This window comes from Anser cygnoides, chromosome 5 (assembly GCF_040182565.1).
Source record: "Anser cygnoides isolate HZ-2024a breed goose chromosome 5, Taihu_goose_T2T_genome, whole genome shotgun sequence".
Classification (NCBI taxonomy): Eukaryota; Metazoa; Chordata; class Aves; order Anseriformes; family Anatidae; genus Anser; species Anser cygnoides.
In genome coordinates this window covers 18,492,544-18,513,238 of record NC_089877.1, presented here as the reverse complement: position 1 = coordinate 18,513,238, position 20,695 = coordinate 18,492,544, and the positions used below count along the sequence as shown (strand labels likewise).

The window sequence follows — 20,695 nt, the reverse complement described above, 5'->3', positions numbered from 1 at the left end:
TGTCTTGTATTTGCTATTGACTAAAGATTAAGCTGGTCACTAAGTTAAATGGTAATAAAACCTTTATTATCTAAAAGAGAATGGTGGTATGGTGATGCATGAAATTTATTTCTTCCTAATTTCAGAGATATCAAATTATTTCAAATGATTCTTTCAGGTAAGGGAGAGGTTACGAGTAGCACTTGAACGATGTAGCTTATTGGAAGAAGAACTAGGTACTACGCATAAAGAGGTAGGTTTATTTTTAAAAGAAATCTTCAGGTGTGCATTGTAAGTGTTTAAACAATATTTGTACACAGTAATTTGAGTTGTTAAAATTTGTTTTTTTTTTTTTTTCCACTTCTTGTGTTTTTATTCTTTTTACCAAATGGGGATAACTACAGTTTTCAACTGTGTCACTTTGAAAGAGCAAGAAAGGAGGATGGGGGTGGAGGGCAGGGGGAAAGGCAAACAACCAAAACGACAAAAAGATCCTTTGGCTTTAAAATAAGAACTTGTAGGATGTAATGGCATAAGTTTTTGGGTGCCTGTGTCAGATTAATACATACCTTATGGTAGAATCGGCAATTGGTTTTGCTCCCTTACTTTTGCAGCTGTTCCTTGTATAATTATTGAGAAATAAATTGACTGGAAACATACACAAGCTTTTCTTTTCTTTTTAGTTAATGATTTTGAAAGAGCAAAATAATCAGAAAAAAACACTTCCAGATGGGATGCTGGATATAAATCATGAACAAGAAAATACACCAACTACAAATGGGAAGGTAGAGCCCTTTACTTTTTCAGTTAATGTATGATTTTTTTTTTAGTGATTAACTAGAATATTTTAATTTTAAACCATAATAAAAGACTTTGAATGAAGATTTAATTGAAAAGTCTGTTACCACAATTTTACTGTTTGCAGCCTATCCAATAGAAGAATTATCTTGGGGGAGGGATGTTTACTGCTAAGTAACAGTTGTTTTTTCAAATTTCTGTGTCATATGCAAATACATTTTTTCCTGTTTAATAGAGATCCTCTGATGGTTCTTTGTGCCATGATGAAAACCTCGCTAAAGTAATTGAACTTCAAGACATCATAGATAAACAAAACAAAGAGCAGACGCAAATGAAAGAACGTCTTACTTCTTTGTCTAGTAGAGTAGCAGAGCTGGAAGAAGATCTTGACACAGCTAGAAAAGACTTAATAAAATCTGAAGAAATGAATACAAAATTGCAGAGAGATGTACGAGAGGTGAGTAATAAACTGTCAAATCTGGGTAGTCACAAGGGCATTTACTTTACAAAATTTGTCATTACACAATTATACCTTGATGTTCTCTGCTTCTTTCAACTTTTTTGATTTTGAAAAGTGAGGAGTGTTGGGGAGGTTGGAACTAGATGATCTTTAAGGTCCCTTCCATCCCATGCCATTCTATGGTATGATTTCAGATATTTCCCACATTTATTAAACTAGAGATTTAACATTGAGGACTTTAACTATGAAAGGTGCTAGAAAAGATGCTTGATCTTATAAATGTTGACATCATTCATGAAGTTGTTTTTTTTATTTTTAAAGATTACCTTAAGGAATCACTTAATTTCAGTGGTGTGATTAGCAGTTCCTGTTACCAATCACTGATCTCTAAGGTCATAGTCTTAGTGTGTACTCCAGAAGAAAAGTATCCTTATTAAATTGGAATGGACCTTAGTTAATTCCAAGAACACTATCTGACCATTGCCAGGAAGTAAAGATTTGTTTGTGCCACTGGAAAGATAAGTAGCAGATCTGTAGTGTAATAAAATAAAGATCAGTCATCTTAACTTTTTTAAACGGTATGTTTACTGAACTTCTGAGCATAAGTTACAGACTACTTTCCAATTCTTTTTGGTTTGTCACGCCACCTCCATTCCTTCCACCTGCCCAGTTTGATCACTAGATAATTATCTCCTATATTAATAACTAGATTCTGTCTTGTGTTTTGCGTAGACTATGGCCCAAAAGGAGGACATGGAAGAGAGAATCACAACTCTTGAGAAACGCTACCTCGCCGCACAACGTGAAGCTACATCTGTGCATGACCTCAATGATAAACTTGAAAATGAAATAGCCACTAAAGACTCCATGCATCGACAGGTTGTAATTTGAAATAAGCTCAAATATTTTAATTAAGATACAAAAGTACGTTTTGCTCAGCATAATACTGATGGAAATGTAGATACTATACTAAGGCACTTAACTTTGCTTTTGGGAAGATGAATATATTTGTAATGCACTATTGCTGGTGATTGTTTTTCAGCAGGGAGTGTGTTGTGCTGAATTTTACCCTGGAAGGCAAGATTAGAGAGTTTACTGGGGAAGGGAAGCGGATTTTAAGCATTTTGATGCACTTGATCATGTGGGAGCAGGGCTTCTGTCCACTTTAATTGTGGATTTCTATGTTACATGTGTCTTCAGTTTCAAGTGAGAGAATTACTCATTCTAAACCAGAAGTTTTAACATTTGTGTAGTGTGTAGTTACTTTTATAGCCTGTAGTGCATGTAAATGTTTCCTTACCGCAGGAGAAATTTGACGTATTTCACATGAGAACTTGTTCAGCTTCATAAACCAGAAATGGTTATTGAGCCAATCACTTTCTAATCAAAGGAAGCCAGGCAATGCTTAGTCAACAACAGATGTCTATGTTAATATATTAAAAAAAAAGTTGTATTCACCCCCCCATATATATGTATACATACATATATATATATATGTATACATACATGTGTGTGTGTATATATATAAATAAAATTTTTGGTAAGTTCTCTCATGTAATGAAGAGGAAGATGCCACATCTATGTTTGAAACCAATTTTGGGTAGTTTGTTGTCCTTAGGTCTAGTATAGGCAGTAATCCACATTTTTACCTTCCTCTTCGATCAAAATTATTACTATTTTAACACTAAACATTGCTGATCATAATCCTGTGTAGAGTGAAGACAAGAACAGGCAATTGCAAGAGCGACTGGAGCTAGCTGAGCAAAAGCTGCAGCAGACTTTGAGAAAAGCTGAAACTTTGCCAGAAGTGGAAGCCGAGCTGGCACAGAGAGTTGCAGCACTTTCAAAGGTGAGACAACTGGACAGTGTCCTCAAGACTTGTTTTCTCAGTGTCCTACTACCAGAAGTCTTAGTGTTGTTTTTAAGTTGTTTCAGTTTTTCCCCAACTAGTTCAGAGAATGTATCTTCCTGTTTCCTGTTCATCTCTTTGAATGCACTCTGATTTGTCCTGTATTTTAATTTCTACTATTTGGAATTTGAATGTCTGTTCTGGTAACTCCTTTATGAAGGTGCCACTAAGAATTGCTATGTTGCTGCTTTTTATTAAAATTCTTTCAGTGATAGCCATTAAAGTATTTTAAAACAACAGTTTCTGAAGGGGAAAACCAAATTTCTTCTACTGTTAACAAAGTGTTAACGCAATTGGGGATAGGGAAGTAAAGGTATTCATTAATACAAAGATTTTTAAATGACTGCAAATGGTATACTGAATTCTGAAAAAGTGTAATGACGACAAATGAACCTTTTTGTGTGCGTGTGTCTTTATAAAGTTTCATTTCTTTCCGTGTTATCTTTCCCATCCCTTACTGGCTCTGTAGTCTGACCTTTTGTCTCCTGGGAGCTCTGCTGCTAAAGATGCTAAAGTATTGGAACTTACCACCAAGCTTAGGAAGGTAGAATTTGTATATTAGTCCTTGTTTCTGCTTGCTGCTTTCTGCTTTGTCATGATTAATAACAAAGGGTTATAGTGTCTAGGCTAGTGAGGAGAATCTGGAAATGCGTTTAGTTTTGATTTGTTTTGTTTTTGGGGGATTTGAATGAACTTCTGCTGTTGCAAACTCATTTTCAAGTAAGTGTTGATTAGCAGTATTTAGTGGTGAGAGGCTTTGTTTTGTTTTTTAACATACAAACTCTCACTAGGTACTTTTAGTGACAAAGCCATCTGTTTTGCATTGTATGTTACCATAAATGGCAGTTGCACAAAGCATGTTAGATACATTATTGGGCATCGATGTTTTTATGCTTCTGAAATTTTTTAAGTTCTAATTTTGTTTTTAAATTGACAGGCTGAAGAGAGGCATGGCAATATAGAAGAAAGACTGAGACAGATGGAAGCACAGTTAGAAGAAAAGAATCAAGAACTGCAAAGGGTAAAGTACATATTTTTGGCACTGAAACAAGGCTGAAAGAGTCCTTTTATGTTTTTTTTAACATTCAGCAAAGCTGTTTTTATGTCTCATCTCTAAAATAAGCCAATGTTTAGGTTGGCTTATAGTTGGGAGATTTGAGCCCCTTTGCTGTGACTAACTTCAAATCTTGAGGAAAAAGCTGAAAAGTCTCTAGCCAGTTTGAAATAAGTCTGGAAATACCTAATTGGTAGTCATATCTCTGATAAAGAGATCAAAAATCTTGCTGAAAGAAACAACCATGCAAAAACTGATTTATAGGTTATAAATAATGGAATTGGTTCCAAAATCTGATCCGTTTTGAAAAGTGTAAGTTCAGATTTTCAAGCTGATCTTGGAACAGTTATTACAATCTTATACTACTCCTTTACAAAGTCATGGAGGTACATGCAGTATTCACTATTGCTTTGGAAAAAAATATTTATATTAAAGAAAAAAACATTTGGATTAAAAATACACTGTTTTCACAACCTGGAAATTATTACAGACGTAAGTTTAAACGATTTCAGTAACTTTGTCATAAGAACTTCAATTTTTGTTATATATTTTAGGCTAGGCAGAGAGAGAAGATGAATGAAGAGCATAATAAACGTTTGTCAGAAACCGTGGATAAGCTTCTCTCTGAATCTAATGAAAGGCTTCAGCTTCATCTCAAGGAAAGGATGGCCGCCTTGGAAGATAAGGTAACATTAAGTTACATTCCAGCATATTTATTAATTAGATGTTCAGTGTTCTGTAGTGATTTGTGTATTTTGTAATGTGTGTGTAACTTCAGTAAATAAATTATAAATTATTAATAAAATAGTTTCTGTTGCGGGATATTTTAATATGGATTTTGAAAATACATTCTTAAAATTCTTTTTTTTTTGGGGGGGGAAATGGAGGTCTTCGTTATACTAGCATTGGGAAGACATCTTTTAGGAAGCTTTATCCTTCCATCTTTTAGGAAGCTTTATCCTTCCATCTTTTAGGAAGCTTTATCCTTCCATCTTTTAGGAAGCTTTATCCTTCCATCTTTTAGGAAGCTTTATCCTTCCATCTTTTAGGAAGCTTTATCCTTCCATCTTTTAGGAAGCTTTATCCTTCCATCTTTTAGGAAGCTTTATCCTTCCATCTTTTAGGAAGCTTTATCCTTCCATCTTTTAGGAAGCTTTATCCTTCCATCTTTTAGGAAGCTTTATCCTTCCATCTTTTAGGAAGCTTTATCCTTCCATCTTTTAGGAAGCTTTATCCTTCCATCTTTTAGGAAGCTTTATCCTTCCATCTTTTAGGAAGCTTTATCCTTCCATCTTTTAGGAAGCTTTATCCTTCCATCTTTTAGGAAGCTTTATCCTTCCATCTTTTAGGAAGCTTTATCCTTCCATCTTTTAGGAAGCTTTATCCTTCCATCTTTTAGGAAGCTTTATCCTTATCTGACTGGTGTGGACTGCATAAATAGGCTTGTCCAGTGTTAATACAGGAAGTCTGAAGAGTTAGGACTTGAACTTTGACTTTTAACGTTCAGTTTCTTTTATTTCCCACTGCTTTGTGTCTGTGTCGGTTACTCTGAATCATTGTGGAATCCTTGCAAGTTGAAACAATCTTGTATTTTTTTCCTAGATGGGCAGATTAAAGGGAATGCTCCCTATGCTGTCAACGCACATCTCAGTCTTCTCCTGTATTCAGTTCAGCTTTTAAATTGTGATGTATTTACCCTTTTTTTCCTCTTTTGCTTTTCAAGCTAGGTCCTTTCTATGGACTTTTCTTTCATTCCTGCCTTTAAGGATTCCCTTATTCTGTGTAAAAAAAAAAAAAAAAAAAAAAAAAAAAACAGGCAACAACAAAGAAACAAACACCACAGCCTTTTACAGTAGCACTTTAATGCTGAGTTTGAATTTTTTTTGTCTTGGATTAAAAAGCAGTTTTTTGTACTGGAGGCTGAAATGACCATTAGGAGAAATGCCTCAGTTAAAAGCTGAGTGGCTTTTGTTTTAAAGTCATGACAACAGAATGTTTTAATTGCAACATGTAACGATGTATTCAGACTTCAATAGATACTTACTTTCTCATGGATTCAAGTCTACACAGTTCTCAACCCTAAACCAACAGTCAGGTATTAAACATGTATTTTGAGAATTCTAGGACTGCTCTCACCTCGGATCATTAAAGATTGAGGTTTTTTTCTGTGCTATTGTACTCTGGGATGTAAGAAAAATCTGGTAGTGTAGAACAAATATAGGGCTTACTGATACTTGGTTTGAGTTGCAAGGTACCTTAAAGGCTGTATAGTTCCAAGCCCCCTGCCATAGGCAGGGATGCCAGTTATCTGGCATGTAAACTTTTGCCTTGTGGGTTTTAATAAACATCACTATTTTCAAGATCACCAACTGCTCCCAGTATTTCTGAATTTCTTGTTACAGGCTTTATCGATAAGGTTGCTCTACTAGTCTTTATAAGTTCAATTTCTGAGAAGCAGGTGACTGCATTTTTTTTATGATTGCATTTTGGGGTGGATATTTTAAGGTTAACCCTAGCCTCTCTTTACCCCTCAAACTCTCTATGGTCATGAATGAGAAATTTTTGTCCTTCCCTGTAAGAAATGGTTTATACAAAAGTATCCTCCGTATGGCTTCCATTCTCTCTTATGACAATTTGGAAAGAAACATGCATGTGAAATTTAAAGACTTCCTTCTGATCATTGGGGTTCTTTTCCCAGAATGATTTGTTTGTTCACTTATGAAACTTTATTACAGGTTTAAGATGCAAATAATGGTGTTACTTACCTCAAGGAAAAGTGTTTAGCAGAACTTTTTGGCAGCACTGGAAAGCGAAAAGAAAGTGAGCTGGTTATAAATTTACTATTAGAAGGGGGAACCTCTGATTTTTGTTTGGTAGCATTTACCATGGTCAAATATGATAGTTGACAATCTTTTTGATTATTGTAGCTCTCAGATGTTTAACTCTCAGATGATTTTTAGTCTGAATTTGGGAACTGCTTTGAGTAAACAGATTGTAGTAGTCTTATCTTTACTGGACTTGTTTATAAGTCATGGCACAATTGCAAAGAAAACAGCTCTGTTAATGAAGGCCCATTAGTCAGTGAGCAATGCAGTTCTGGAGCTACCATGCATCCAAGAAATTGCTGTGTAATAACTTCTTAGATCAGGCAAGTGAATACAAAATGAAAATCCAACGATAATAGCCAGTAATGTCTTAGTAACTAATCAGTGAAATAATTTGAAGTATTTTAGCTGCATAATTATTCCTTTTTGTAGTAATTTTTGTCAAACAGAGCGTAACAGGCTAGTATTGGTATTAATTTTTTATGGCGCTTGTACTATTAGTAAATCCATTATTTAGGGGGCTGTAGACCTGAAAGGATAAACTTTCACCTGTGATCAAAGTGAAATGGTATAAGCAATAAACTGTCTGTAACTTAAGATGCATCTGTGTGGTGTGACTGAAATTTATTGGCACTCATCTTGGTTATGGTTTAAGAGTTGTAAGCTTTTATAAGTAACATGATTTGTGATACATTTTGTTTTAGAATTCACTTATTCGAGAAATTGAAAACGCGAAAAAACAAATTGAGGAACTTCAGCATGAAAAGGTATATATTACGCATTTCAGACATGTTATATTGAAAAATAATTGCTTTATTGCTACGTAGCAGAAGCATATTTGATTTGCCCCGTAAAGCTTAACATTACCAAGTCTGTTTAAGAATAGTAATTTTATGGGCTGATTGTTTATTTTGTGGTATTGTGTACCTCAGTTTTGCAATGCTTTCACAGGTTATATACAGCTTTTTACTCAAAGACCTAACACAGTTCTTAACGTGCAGAGTGGCTGGATATATTGGCAATTTGCCAAAGTTTGAAGACTGCGTAGAATTTCTGTACTGTTGTACATATCTCTTTGAACAGTAAACAGAAAAATACTTTTAATGGTGGGTGTTTTCCCATAAGTATATTAAAGCAATGGATGTCATAAAATGCTTGTTTGATTAAAATTTTCTTAAAATTTTAAGAAGTGGGGGGCAAGGACAGAGATATTTATTAGGCTTGGCTGCTCCTTGCAATAGTGACTGTCCAGCACTGTAACTGAGTTCACTTGAATAATAATGGTGGGGCCTTTCGTTTCTTTGCTTCCTTAAGCAGTGGTGATTCATTTTGTGGTCACACTGTTCTGAAATAATACATGTTATTGCTTATTAAATCACAGGTGTATTGCATCTCCCCAAGTCAGTCTAAGTAGCTAGGCCAAACTGTAGAGGCTGTGCTTCTGTAATAAAATGAAGAACACATTCAGAATATTTTGCAGGATGTGCTTTGAATTTTTGTTTATGTAGGCCAGCGGTTTTCACACAAGGCACAGATGTTCATTGTCAGCCACTTTTCTTAATCTTTCATTGTTTTCTCATTCATTAAATTGCTTTGTTAAATTCCAAGTTTCTAGAGCATGTATGAATGTTGGAGTTAAAAGTGGATGCTTTTAGGACCTGTTGTGCACAGAGCTTGAGAAATCTTGTTTCTTATTAAATATCATTTAATTTTAGTAAAGTTAGTAACATGTGAATTTTGTGCAGTAGCTGTTTTTAAAATATGTATGTCGTTACCTAGCGTCACAGTGTAGAGAGGCAACAGAATTATTCTTGGATGCCCTTTTGTGATGGTGCTGTATTGTGTGTAGCAAAAATCATTATGTTGTTCAAGGTTATGTTTCAAAATCAATTACTCCTGAGTTCTTGTAGAAAGGAGATCAAAGGACTAAATGTTAGTTTATAAATCAGGATTTGATGCTGTTTTTTTAAAAGCATATTGTTACATGTTTTGTTTATTTTTACAGGATCAACTTGTATTAAATGTTGAAGCATTAAGGGCTGAAAATGACCAAGTGCGACTCAGAGCCACATCACTTCATCATAGGTACCAGCACTTAACTGATGTTCATTTTTTTTCTAATTTTTTAAAAGTCACTCTGCTAAACGTAACTTTGTTATAGCTGAAAATACTTTAATTAGTTGTAGCTATAAAATATTCTTTATAGAGCAGCTTTTATTCTGCTTAAAAAAAAAAGTCACTGGTAGGACAGCAGGAATCATTTGGGTGGATTTCTTGGTTTTGTTTCCCCTCCTCCCCCCACCTTCCTAAGGATAAAGTGTTTCTTTATGTTTTAGCCGACAAGATTTCAGATACCCTATGACATCATCTGTGGCTGACAGTCATACAGACTCCTATGGCACCTCCTCAGTGTTGAGGCGTCCCCAGAAAGGGCGTTTGGCAGCTCTCAGAGATGAACCTTCAAAGGTAGTAGAACTCTAAAAACAAAATGATGGCAACTAAGTAGATTAGATAAGGCTGACCTGTTGCAAGGAGTTGGTGGAATAGAATTGATTATACAGCAATAAAACTGCTGAAATCTTATATATCAAAATATGTTTTTTTATATTTGCTGGTGTTTAGGTATCCTGCTTCAATAACTAATACACAGCTACCAGTCTAATTTTTTTGCCCAATGACTGCAATTTGGGGATTTTGAAGTCCAGTTTGTTTCAAGTATATGCCTGTAAAATATAATCTGAAAGAGTCCTACTTTTGTGTCTGTACACTTCTGGATTTGAACTTTTGTTCACTAATCTAACATGTTATTGTCCTGCAAGCAATTTGAGTCCCTTTCTGGACATACAAATTCTCATTACATAAAGCTCTTTTGAGAATTTTTATTGGATTTGTTAGCAAAATTATGTTGTAATTTAGAGTGTCTATAACCAAAATAGTGATGTTTTAACTTATCTATTGGGGCTGTCTTTTTAATTGTGCTTACCTGTAAGATGCAAAATTTTCTACATTGTGGCTTGTTTATTTACGTTTCTCTAAACATTGCTGTCTTGATGGATGCATTCAGCATGTAAGTGGGCTTTTTTAAAAAATCGTTTAAAACCTCTTGAAAAACAGTAGAAATATCACGTTATTCCTACTTGAGTTTGGATTTTGATTCTCTTAACAGGTTCAAACTCTGAATGAGCAGGACTGGGAGCGAGCCCAGCAAGCAAGCGTATTGGCAAATGTGGCACAAGCATTTGAAAGTGATGTTGATGTGTCTGATGGTGAGGATGACAGGGAGACTATATTTAGTTCAGTAGATCTGCTGTCACCAAGCGGTCAGGCGGATGCTCAGACTTTGGCCATGATGCTTCAAGAACAGTTGGATGCAATCAACAAAGAGATTAGGTATGGTCTATCCACTGTTACAATTCTTTTCTAGAAAGAGTTTCTGTGACACGAGAAGTCCTTTTTATGTGGTTACTCACAGAATTGTGGTTGCTCATTCACTTTCCTTAGGGTTTTGGAAGGGTGGGAATTGACAGTTTGCTTATGCGTAAGTACTTCTTTCAGGCTTTTTGTCTTCAGTGTGGTAGAAGAGATTGTATTACTAGTTTGACAGAAAAAGTGTTTACCACCTTTTTCAGATCAGATTACAAGGTTTCCAGGGTGGCTATTTTGTCTGCCAAGTGCTGCTGCTTTCTAAAATTCTTGAATCAGACATTCAGTTTAAATGGTACTTGTTTGAATGTCACGTTCCTTTGGAACCTTTTTTTTCTAGGCTTATACAAGAAGAAAAGGAAAACACAGAACAGCGTGCAGAGGAAATCGAAAGCAGAGTGGGTAGTGGAAGTTTGGATGCCCATGGCAGATTCCGGTCCATGAGCTCCATTCCTCCCCCCTATGCAAGCGGTTCACTTGCTGGTTCTTCCCCACCTGGCAGTGGCCGATCCACGCCAAGGCGTATTCCGCATAGTCCAGCTCGGGAAGTGGACAGACTGGGTATCATGACGCTGGTAAGTATCCATTAACTTTAATTTTCTAGAAGTATATGCCTATTCTCTAGCAAATATGTTTGATTTTTCCAGTTCCTCTGCTTCTTAGCTGTATTTGTCCTTTCTCTGTTTTTCTACTCTTCCCTTTCAACTTCTGTAAAAAGTGTAAGATACAATCGCAAGGTTAGGAAAAAAAGCTTAAAAACATTCAGAAGTCAAGTCCGTTATTTGGTCAACATCTTATACCTATGTATTCCTCTCTTTGTTATGGTCTTTCTTCAGTCATCTTCCCAGAAGAAATGTTTTCTTTTCAACCCCTGGCTCTGCAACCTGTTACTCCCTCTGTTTTAAACTTAAGTTTTAGCAGTCCACCCTTATGCTAAATACCCAGTTAAAAGGTGTTTTGCTTATCTGGCATTTAGTCTTGAAGTTTGTGAAGACATCACAGCTGTGATGATACTGAGTGCTAGTGTCTTATTCTAGCCTATTAAGACACACAGATAAAAGAAATACTTTAGACCTAGTAGCTGACTTAGGGGCAGCTTGTGTTCAGGAGCTCAGTGAGTAGAAAGATGGATTCATTCTTTTGACTTTCCTACAACTGCTTAGGAAGATTAATCCTTCTAGCAGATCCTTTATGCATGTAAATCAACCTGTAAAAACAAGATACAAGTTTTTCACCTTTTTGTTTGAATAATGTTAGGCAAACCTTGATTCTTTTAATATATGGAATATGCTTCACTAAGAAGTGTCTTGGATACAAGTATTTTTTTGTTTTATACATGTAAGTTTGTGTCCAGACTTGCATATGTATTTGAAGACTGTACTTAAGAGTTGTGCACGTAACACCATACTTACTATGTTATTGACTTGGATTGCTGCACTTGCATCATGCCTCTACTGTAACAGTCAGTAGGCGAGGAATGCTATCCAACCCTGTAGCAGCAGACAGATTGCAAGAGACTGATGCACGTAATTTAGGTCTCTAATAGGCGTGTTTAAAGACAAGCATTTCTGCCACCTACTTTTTTGCCAGCTTTTAAAAATCCAGCTTTTTAAAATGAATGCGTGCGGATACCGAAAGTTTTAGTAGTCATATATCCAGAGCCAAGCACAGCTTCCTTTTATAGAAACTAACAAACTTCAAGAGGTTGAGTGCTTTACACTAGCTTTTCACAGTAAAAAGTAGTTGAGGTAACTAATTCCTAAGTACTTCTCTTACAGAAAAATCATGTAAGGAAAAAAAAATAAGTTAAATAGCCATTTTCATGAAAACTAGATCAGAACAATGTTTTATCTTAAAATATATTATTTTGAAGTACTTTGTAGCCAAATACAATTACAACTATTAAACAAATAATCTAAATTTTTTGTCTGTATCGGCCTGAATAACTTGTTTACATAACTCAAGGTTGCTATCTTGGTCTGTGTGCTGGGAGAGGTGAGAAGTACCCCAAAAGTGAGATACAGTGCTTCTGGAGTGGGTGGAGGACTAACTAAAACTGGCGGTAGACTCTGGGTCAAACTTTCCACATCAAACTTTTTTTGAAGATAATTGTTACTATATAGAAATGACCTATTGTTGGCACTCTGTCTTTCGCAGTTACTGAATTATGTCTGCTGCTTATGCTATGTAGCATAACTGCAGAAGTGGCTAAGGTGTTGCATGTAACTAATGCAGGCAGGGTATTACACTTGGTCTGCTTTGCTACTGTGTAGTTTGTTGTTCATGGGGAGTCCTAGAGAAATGACTGGAAATCCTTTCCTGTTTTAAAAGCAATGCCTTATGCCTCCATATGCTTTACTGTTTTTCTCGTTAAAGATAACACGTTTTGTGTTATACTTCTGCGTATATGTTATATATACCTAGGTAACCAAGTATAAATCTTGATTAATCAAGTATAAATTTTGATTTTTTTCTTCCTTTTCCATCTTCAGGCATATATTTAAGTAGTCTGATTTGAAGAGTACTTCATACTCTCTCTGTGCCCTTGCTGTAATTTTGTTTAAATTCTCCCTAATGTATTTTGCCTGTGGTAGTTGTTTCAGTTTGTGCTACAGTTTACAATAAATATTGCTTTTCCAAATTTCTATCTTTTGCACGCATCTGTCAGCCTAGTGATTTAAGGAAGCACCGTAGAAAGGTAAAATCTTTAGTTTATCTACTGATGTTCCCTTTCATCTCCTTCCCTGTTCCCCAGCATTTGCAGGTTAACCAAATAATAAAGATAAATTATATAAATTTTAATATTAAACATAAAACAGTTTACCTTAATGGAAGTGTGGATTTGTTCTTTTTTTTTGTGATGGTGTGTGGGGTACTTCTGTGTTGCGTTCTGTCTGTAATCGATATCCTGCAATCTTCACAAAATAGTATTTAATTTCAAAGATCTGTTAGTGCATGCGGGAATAAATCTTTAATTTTTGTTATTCAGACTTTGAGATAAGTTATGGTCACAAATGTGTAGAAACTGGCTTCATAGAAGTGGTAATTTTGTTGTCTAAATAAGTAACAATGTGAAATGAGATGTCATCTTTTCCCAGAACTTTTTGGTTTTCTATATTTGCACTTATTTAAATAACTGAAGTAAGATATGTTAGTCTCATGGAGCTGATGACATTGCTTTAGTTCTTAGATCTGAGAGTCAATACAAGATGGCTACTACTTGCTCATTTCACTAGCTAAGATTGAAATTTAGCAGTTTGTCAGTGAAAGTAACAAAATTAAGAAGAAAGTCAAACAAAATCCAGGCAACTGCAGAATGGTAAGGTCAAGAGTAATCTCTTAAGATGACAATCACTGATTTTCCTTTTAATGTTTTTGTGTGGCGCCAATACTGCTTTTGTGTTTTTAGCGTATTTCAGCTAACACCAAGTTTTCATTTGTTTTCCGTTAGTCTCCAGCTTCTAGAGAAGAGGTACGAGATGATAAAACCACAATAAAATGTGAAACATCCCCGCCTTCTTCACCTCGATCTTTGCGTTTGGACAGAGTCCAAAAAGGAGCTTTGCATACAGTGAGCCATGAAGATATCAGGGACATAAGAAAGTAAGTGGCTATGAATAAGAGTCAAACCTAGTAGTAACATAGTTGTTATTTCACATTATCAAAATAAAATTTTAAAACTGCAAGGCTGTTCAGCCTATAGGGTTTTAATTTCAGAAGGGAAAGATACAGAATTCTTTCTTTCATAAACTGCATCTTAGCTCTGAATAGAGAACCTGAAAAATAATTCTAGTTAGACCCCATAATTTTAGTTGATGTCTGTTTTCTTCAAAGTGCATAAGTATTTGGGATGGATTCTACTCAAGTAATTTAAAACTTGTGTCTGCATCAATTTGTAAGGAACTTGTTGTCAGCTTTGGCTTCTCTAAATTGCACTTTAAACACTTATTCTTATTTCTTGAAATAAGAATTGACTTAATATTGCTTACTATAATATATATAAATACTCTTATCTTTTCCTTTCTTCCCTGTTTTTCTCTATTTAGTGACATGCATTTTAGTAGATACATTTTTTCTCATGAGACTCCTTAAAAGCTGAAATCAGATGATATTAGTGAATGAGCTTCTGATAACTCACATGGGAACAAGTTGTCTTTTGCTGTTTTGACACTGAGTTTGTTGTACGCAAATTAGTTTGATTCTTTTTTTTAATTGTGAAGTTCAACAGGCTCGCAAGATGGACAAACAAGTAATCCTAGTAGCAGCAATAGTAGCCAAGATTCCCTTCATAAAGCCCCCAAAAAGAAGGGGATCAAATCCTCTATTGGACGCTTGTTTGGTAAGAAAGAAAAGGGACGACCTGGACAAACAAGCAAGGAAACATTAGGACAAGGTTGGTTTGCCTTTTTTTAGCATAATAAATGTAATGAAAAACTGAACTTTAGGGTTTATGTATCAGTATATGCATGTTTATGCTTCATTATTTGATGCTGATGCACAGAATGTTTTTTCAAACCAGGCATATCAAATCTTCTCATAGGTACTTTTATGAAACCTGTATTCACGTTCAGCAAGTCGGGTATCTTTTCATTGTTTTTTTCTATGAAAGCATATTTATTCCTATATGATTTTTATATACTTCATGTTGCTCTTTGAATGTTTGACTATGATTGACATTTATGTAGCCTTCATAATAACATATCTTTACAGTGTAATTAGTGCAGGAAACGCTATCTTGTTCTGCATTTCCAGGACTGCAGTTGTTTCAAAACCTTCTTGCAAAAAACCTTATTGCAAATTTATTTCCTATTCATATAATTATAGAAAACTGAGCTTTTAGAGCTTAAAATTAATCTTTAGGGTTTTGGCTTGTTTATGTTAAGGAGGTTTGATACTGACTTGGAGAGGATCATTGTTACCATCATTCGCCTCATTTTTTTAACGTTATGTTCTGGAGGATCTTTTCATATGTTGTTGGCATCTTGTAGTTGCTACTTTCTGCTGTGTGCTGACCTGTAACAGCTTCCAGCCATTGTATACTCCTTATGGCTGAGCTAAGAAGAACAAGCTAACTCTTACCTGTTGCTTTTATTGCTAGTCTGGTTCTCCAGCAGATAGTACTTAGTCCACGTGATGACCATGAGTTATGTGGGGCCTTTCAGCAAATTCCTAGTTGTCACAAATCTTGCTTAATGACTATGCAACTCACTGCCAACAATCGGCAGCTGAGCTGAGGAAAACCAGTGTCAAGCTGTAGTCATAAGATTTTGATAATGTGGAAATAATACATGGAGTAAAAAAAAATTGGAAGGACAAATAAGTTGTATAATTGTTAGCAACAGCACAATAGTATATAAATCTAGCAAAACCAGTACTGTGGAGTATATAAAATAGAAAACTGTTCTGCTTAACAAGGTAACTAAAGATTCTGGGCATTCTTAATAGTAATTCACATTCTCAGATGTGAATCAGATGAAATCAGATGGTTTTCAAGTTCATTTGCAGCTGTTTGGCAGAGGATGACTTAAACAGTTTATTTCTCAGTAGGCAGGTGGCTGCAGTTATGAAGACCACTTGTGTCTTTATGTTGTAGAGCTAAGACGACACCTTGCTAGCAGGACATATTTTGCAAGTATTGGTATAAATTAGCACAGATATCAGGATGAAATTGCTGTTGCATCCATCTTGATTTTAGTGCCTTTTGGTTTCTTAACTATCACCACTAATAAGCACGTTTCATAAACAAGCAATAACATTTGTGTGACATAAACGAGGCAGGTCATCAGTTACTTGATAGATAAAAATCCTTCTGAAGTAGTGTTAAATGCTCCTTCAGACGTGCATTTGAAAAATTATGGCCAGAACATACTTACCATTGCAGATAATGGAAATTAGTTTGTGCAGTTCCTGTATGTGAACTATCCCAGTATGTGATCGGTCCCATCTTCTAAATGCTTCATCATATACTATTTAGAAAAGGCATTAAGTGTGCCAGGAAGTCTTTAACAAAACAAAACACTTCTGCATTGGAATTGCACAACAAATGTTGTTGAAATACAGGCAATACTAGATGGCTCTCCATCACTATGTATAAGTGATCAACAAGATGAAATGTAATATTTGGCAAATTATCTCTTTTGCATTTCTTTTGTAAAAGCTCTTTTTTTGTGTGTGAAAGAAGCTTGTTTTGACGTGATTTATTACAGTTTTTTGGATCTGATTTCACCAAAAATGATCTGAAGACTGCTTTAACATCTATCATGGTGTTAGTGTGCATAAAGCTACCACTATAGTCATGTGTGATGAAAAGCTGATTGCAGGCTTCAGCAGTGCCATGCAGTCAGTGGATAACTGCAGCTGATGAAGTTGGGGTAGATTAATTTCCAGGGAGTGCAGTGAAAACCAGTGCGACTAACAGTGCAGTGGCTTTGACTTACTACCAAGAAACAGACATTTTTAGAAAAGCAATATTATTCGTAGCTTGCAAAATACATATATTGGTTACTTCTATTATGTATCATGTATGCTAATGAAATAATCCACTCCTTAAGAATGACAGCATGGCCATTGGTGTTTTTATCAATGTCCTGCTTATTTATAAATAAATATTGTAACCCAGGAGCATGTCTGTTTAAAATGACAAGTCTTTGTCAAGCCAAAAGTGAGAAATACCACAGTTCACCAGTGAGATGACATAATTCCCAAGAGGTGCTTTGGAATACTGTTCTATATACCCTTAGAAGTCTTAGAGTTAACCTTGCTCATACATTTTATAACTTTATTGCTGGTATAACATCTAAAGTTAGTACAAAACAAATCAAATGAAGTTTATTTCAGCCGTATAGCTTCATTTGAGACAGAAAACTGGCAACTTTGACGTAACTGCATTATCCAAATCACCAGTTATACTGTAGTCTACTAGAGATGAATTATGTCTTTTTAATCAATGTGAAAATACTTGCCAGGTCTAGTAAGCATTGCATGATTTCCCTTACAAATATTCCAACCAGTTTGGTACAGTCACTACTTGGAATTTCCAGCAAAGCATTCACATCACATCACTTCCTGGTTTAAATGCTTAGATATGATCGGAGTGTTCTGAGATCAATTTCCAGTAAAAACTCTTTCTCTGAAGGTTTTGCCATCAAGACTGAAGTACAAGCAGGAAAATGTTAAGGAAAAGAGTATTTGCACAGTGTTTTTATTTCTTTTCCTGCCCTTACTCCACCATTCACCACAATCACTGTTATTTCTGTATCTGATCTTCTAGTTGGAATCTAAATTTATACATTTTTGGGGTTTGATATAGTGTCTGAATAATCATATGTTGCCTTACCATTTGGATATGATAACCAAAGGAGTATTAGGCTATGAAGTATGATTATGATAAATGCTTAGACAAAACTCTCAGCCTGTTTTAGCTTTTATGGACCTGACAGGAAAAAAAACGTTCTGCCACTTATATGGAATGAAATTTCCTGATAAAATCAGAGTGTATGTTTCTTATCAGTAATATTACAAATGTTTAAATATTTTTGCTCAGGAAAGCAGTAGTGATGTTTGATCTGTAAGTATGTGGCCAGAATTGAGACGATAGTAAGTGTTTTGTCTTTGTTTTTTGCAGTTGGCATGGCAGAAGCAGATAGTTCCTCTCAGGATGCATTAGGTCTCAGTAAGCTTGGAGGTCAGGCAGAAAAAAACAGGAAAATGCAGAAAAAGTAAGTTATCAAACATTTTTAATTCTCTGTTAAGGTGTTGCTTTGTTTAAAACTGCTTTGTTTTCAGTTTTTTGTTTTCAGGCATTTTTCCCTAGTATGGTGCTGTGGCTATTAAGCTTCTGCAGATTTTTTTTTACTAACTTTCAAGAACATGACTGGTAGTATAGTCTTGGTAAGTTTGGAATGATGTTCAGTGATGAACTGGTTCTTATTTAAATGTTATAATAAACTTGGAGATAAGAAGCAGACTCGTATCAAACCCTTCCACAATGTTATATTTAGTACCTGCTTTGGGTTCAACTCATTTGAAAAATTTCCAGTGTTGCTTTTGGTTACCACTTGCTCCACATAGTGCAGTGTGAAAGCATGAAATGTTCTCTACAGGCATCCTTCTGAATGTATTTGCTTCTGTATTAGAGCTGCTGATTGTTTGCTCCCTGCCCTCTGCCCAACCCCCACTTCTGTATAAGGTTATCTTGATATTTTTGCTTATTGTAACAGCTGAATTTTTCTACCATATACCCATTTCTTCATTTTTAATAAACTGTGACTCCTTCCTTCCTTTAGGGAAGATCCTTCCTTTTAGATATGCATTTACCTTTTCCTAGTAATGATTTTTTTCAGAATGTGTTCAAGCAAATCTTTGGTTTAAAGTTCACCTTTGAGTTCTACTGCATGTTTTGTTATTCCCAGACTTAGAAGAAGCAAAGACTTGTAAGTGTAGGTGAGAAATAGATACTGCTACTAGTAGAAATCTTGACTTGATACTTATATGGTAATACCGGGAGCACTTGAATTTATGCAAGTAGGATCAGGCATTCTTTGCATTTTTCCACCCAAAGCTGAGCCATATACTTTGTACTTCCATTGCTTTTATTCTGTCCAGCTGTTATTACTTTTAGTTAAAAAAGCTGATATCAGAAATGTCTTGCTTTTTCACTTTCCTTCTGAAGATTAAAGAATGAATGTTGAAAAGACAGTGTGCTAATAACATCTTTGCAAGAGAGATTTCTCACAGTACCTAAGTTCTATTAGCAAATAAAAATAATGCCTGTTGACTTCACTAATGAAAACCAGCAGTGTGTTAGTTTGAAAAGTCAGAATGGAATGTGGTTTCGTTTGTATAACAAAGCTCAGCTGTTTTTCTTCACTGTTACAGTGAAGGCAGTAATACATTATTATGATCTGATATTTTCCTTTTTCTACAGAACTTTAAAGTTGTATCACGTCTTGCTTGAATAAGTTGTTTAAATCTGGTCATGTCTAAGTAGCAGTACGCCTGTTCTTTGAACAAAATAGATATTTCTCAATACCAGCAACAAATTGTATTCTAGAGTAGAGCAATCTATACTGTCTTTAAAAAATGCAAAAAGAGCAGTTGCAGATAAACCATAGATTTTCTTTGTAAACATATACTGTATTTCAAAAATTTACTACCAGTACATAAAGTATACCTCACGGCTGCCTTGTTTGTTGCTTACAGTGCAACAGTCTGTATTTGACAAATGAAAACTTTTCAGTTTGACTTGCCTAGCTGTTAAATATGGATACATATGAATTCACAGGAAAGTATCTACAATCTAGATACTTCAGTGAAAGTGGATATGAAACAACTGTATTGATGAATATTCTTATAATGTATAGTACTTGTTGCTGAGAGCAGCAACAAAGCTCTTTGAACTTTATGGAGATACAGATCTACCATTTAAATTAAAAATCCTAGGAATATACTTTGATTTGGTTGTTTCAGAATCCTAATAGAATTCTGAAGATAGGAAGCAATATTGGCAAGTGTCAAAGATAGCTTGCTGTGTCTTTGGGATGTCTGTTACTTTTATTTAAAAAAAAAAAAAAGTTGCTCTGAATTGTACCCTTTGATATTACAGAAGGGAAGGGCTTGAACACGTTCTCAAGAGTGAGTGTTAGCTTATGAAATCCTGTCTTCAGTGGAAAAAAAAAATAGGATTAGGCTGACAAAGAGTTCCATTTACCTGAGTGCTTGAAACAATGACAACTAGTTCTATTTATAGTTGTCTCTTTCTGATCCCTATTTGCCTGCTTATCTTTTTGATTTCTGCATATGCACATAAGCAGGCTGAGGGCAGTATTCAGTGTCTTTGCTAACAAAAGAACTATCTGTAGCTACAGAACTAAGTTAAGACATATTTGTCTTTTTGTACGCCTTTGGGTTCAGTTTAATCTTAGTTTATACTTTTCTTTATTGTTTTCCTTTTGTTTACCATTTGATGTGGTAGTGCAAAATCAGGGTAAGTTTATATTTAATTTGTTAGGATTATCGTGAGATGATAAATCTTGTTTGGATTTTATAGTAATACATGAGAAGTGCTAACTTCTTTCAAAAAAGTCTGTGAGAAGAGAGATTAGATATGTAATTTGTTGTGAAAGTGTGTTGCTGAAATATATCCAATGTCTTGATGCTAGTAATGGACATATTAAATCTTAGTTGGAATTAGTTTTAAAATTTGGGGTTTAAAAGTTGTTTAGGAATTGTTAATAGTCATGGCAAAT

General features: G+C 35.0%; 1 protein-coding gene across 8 annotated transcripts in view; it reads left to right on the top strand.

Annotated features, from left to right (window-relative positions):
- PPFIA1 (PTPRF interacting protein alpha 1) overlaps window positions 1-20,695 on the top strand; it is a 59,149-nt gene that overhangs the window by 23,022 nt on the left and 15,432 nt on the right. For 4 of the 8 annotated variants that reach the window (XM_013194874.3, XM_048058738.2, XM_013194888.3 and 1 more), the window contains exons 5-20: window positions 158-232; window positions 663-764; window positions 1,013-1,234; window positions 1,970-2,116; window positions 2,952-3,086; window positions 4,084-4,167; window positions 4,755-4,886; window positions 7,730-7,792; window positions 9,031-9,110; window positions 9,362-9,491; window positions 10,192-10,415; window positions 10,789-11,023; window positions 13,117-13,146; window positions 13,900-14,051; window positions 14,669-14,841; window positions 18,073-18,166. In XM_013194874.3, coding sequence (XP_013050328.2) covers window positions 158-232; window positions 663-764; window positions 1,013-1,234; window positions 1,970-2,116; window positions 2,952-3,086; window positions 4,084-4,167; window positions 4,755-4,886; window positions 7,730-7,792; window positions 9,031-9,110; window positions 9,362-9,491; window positions 10,192-10,415; window positions 10,789-11,023; window positions 13,117-13,146; window positions 13,900-14,051; window positions 14,669-14,841; window positions 18,073-18,166 — 2,078 coding nt within the window. Of the gene's footprint in view, window positions 1-157; window positions 233-662; window positions 765-1,012; window positions 1,235-1,969; window positions 2,117-2,951; window positions 3,087-3,615; window positions 3,691-4,083; window positions 4,168-4,754; window positions 4,887-7,729; window positions 7,793-9,030; window positions 9,111-9,361; window positions 9,492-10,191; window positions 10,416-10,788; window positions 11,024-13,116; window positions 13,147-13,899; window positions 14,052-14,668; window positions 14,842-18,072; window positions 18,167-20,695 lie in introns of all 8 variants that reach the window. The other 4 variants (XM_066997221.1, XM_013194883.3, XM_013194893.3 and 1 more) reach the window with 2 other exon arrangements.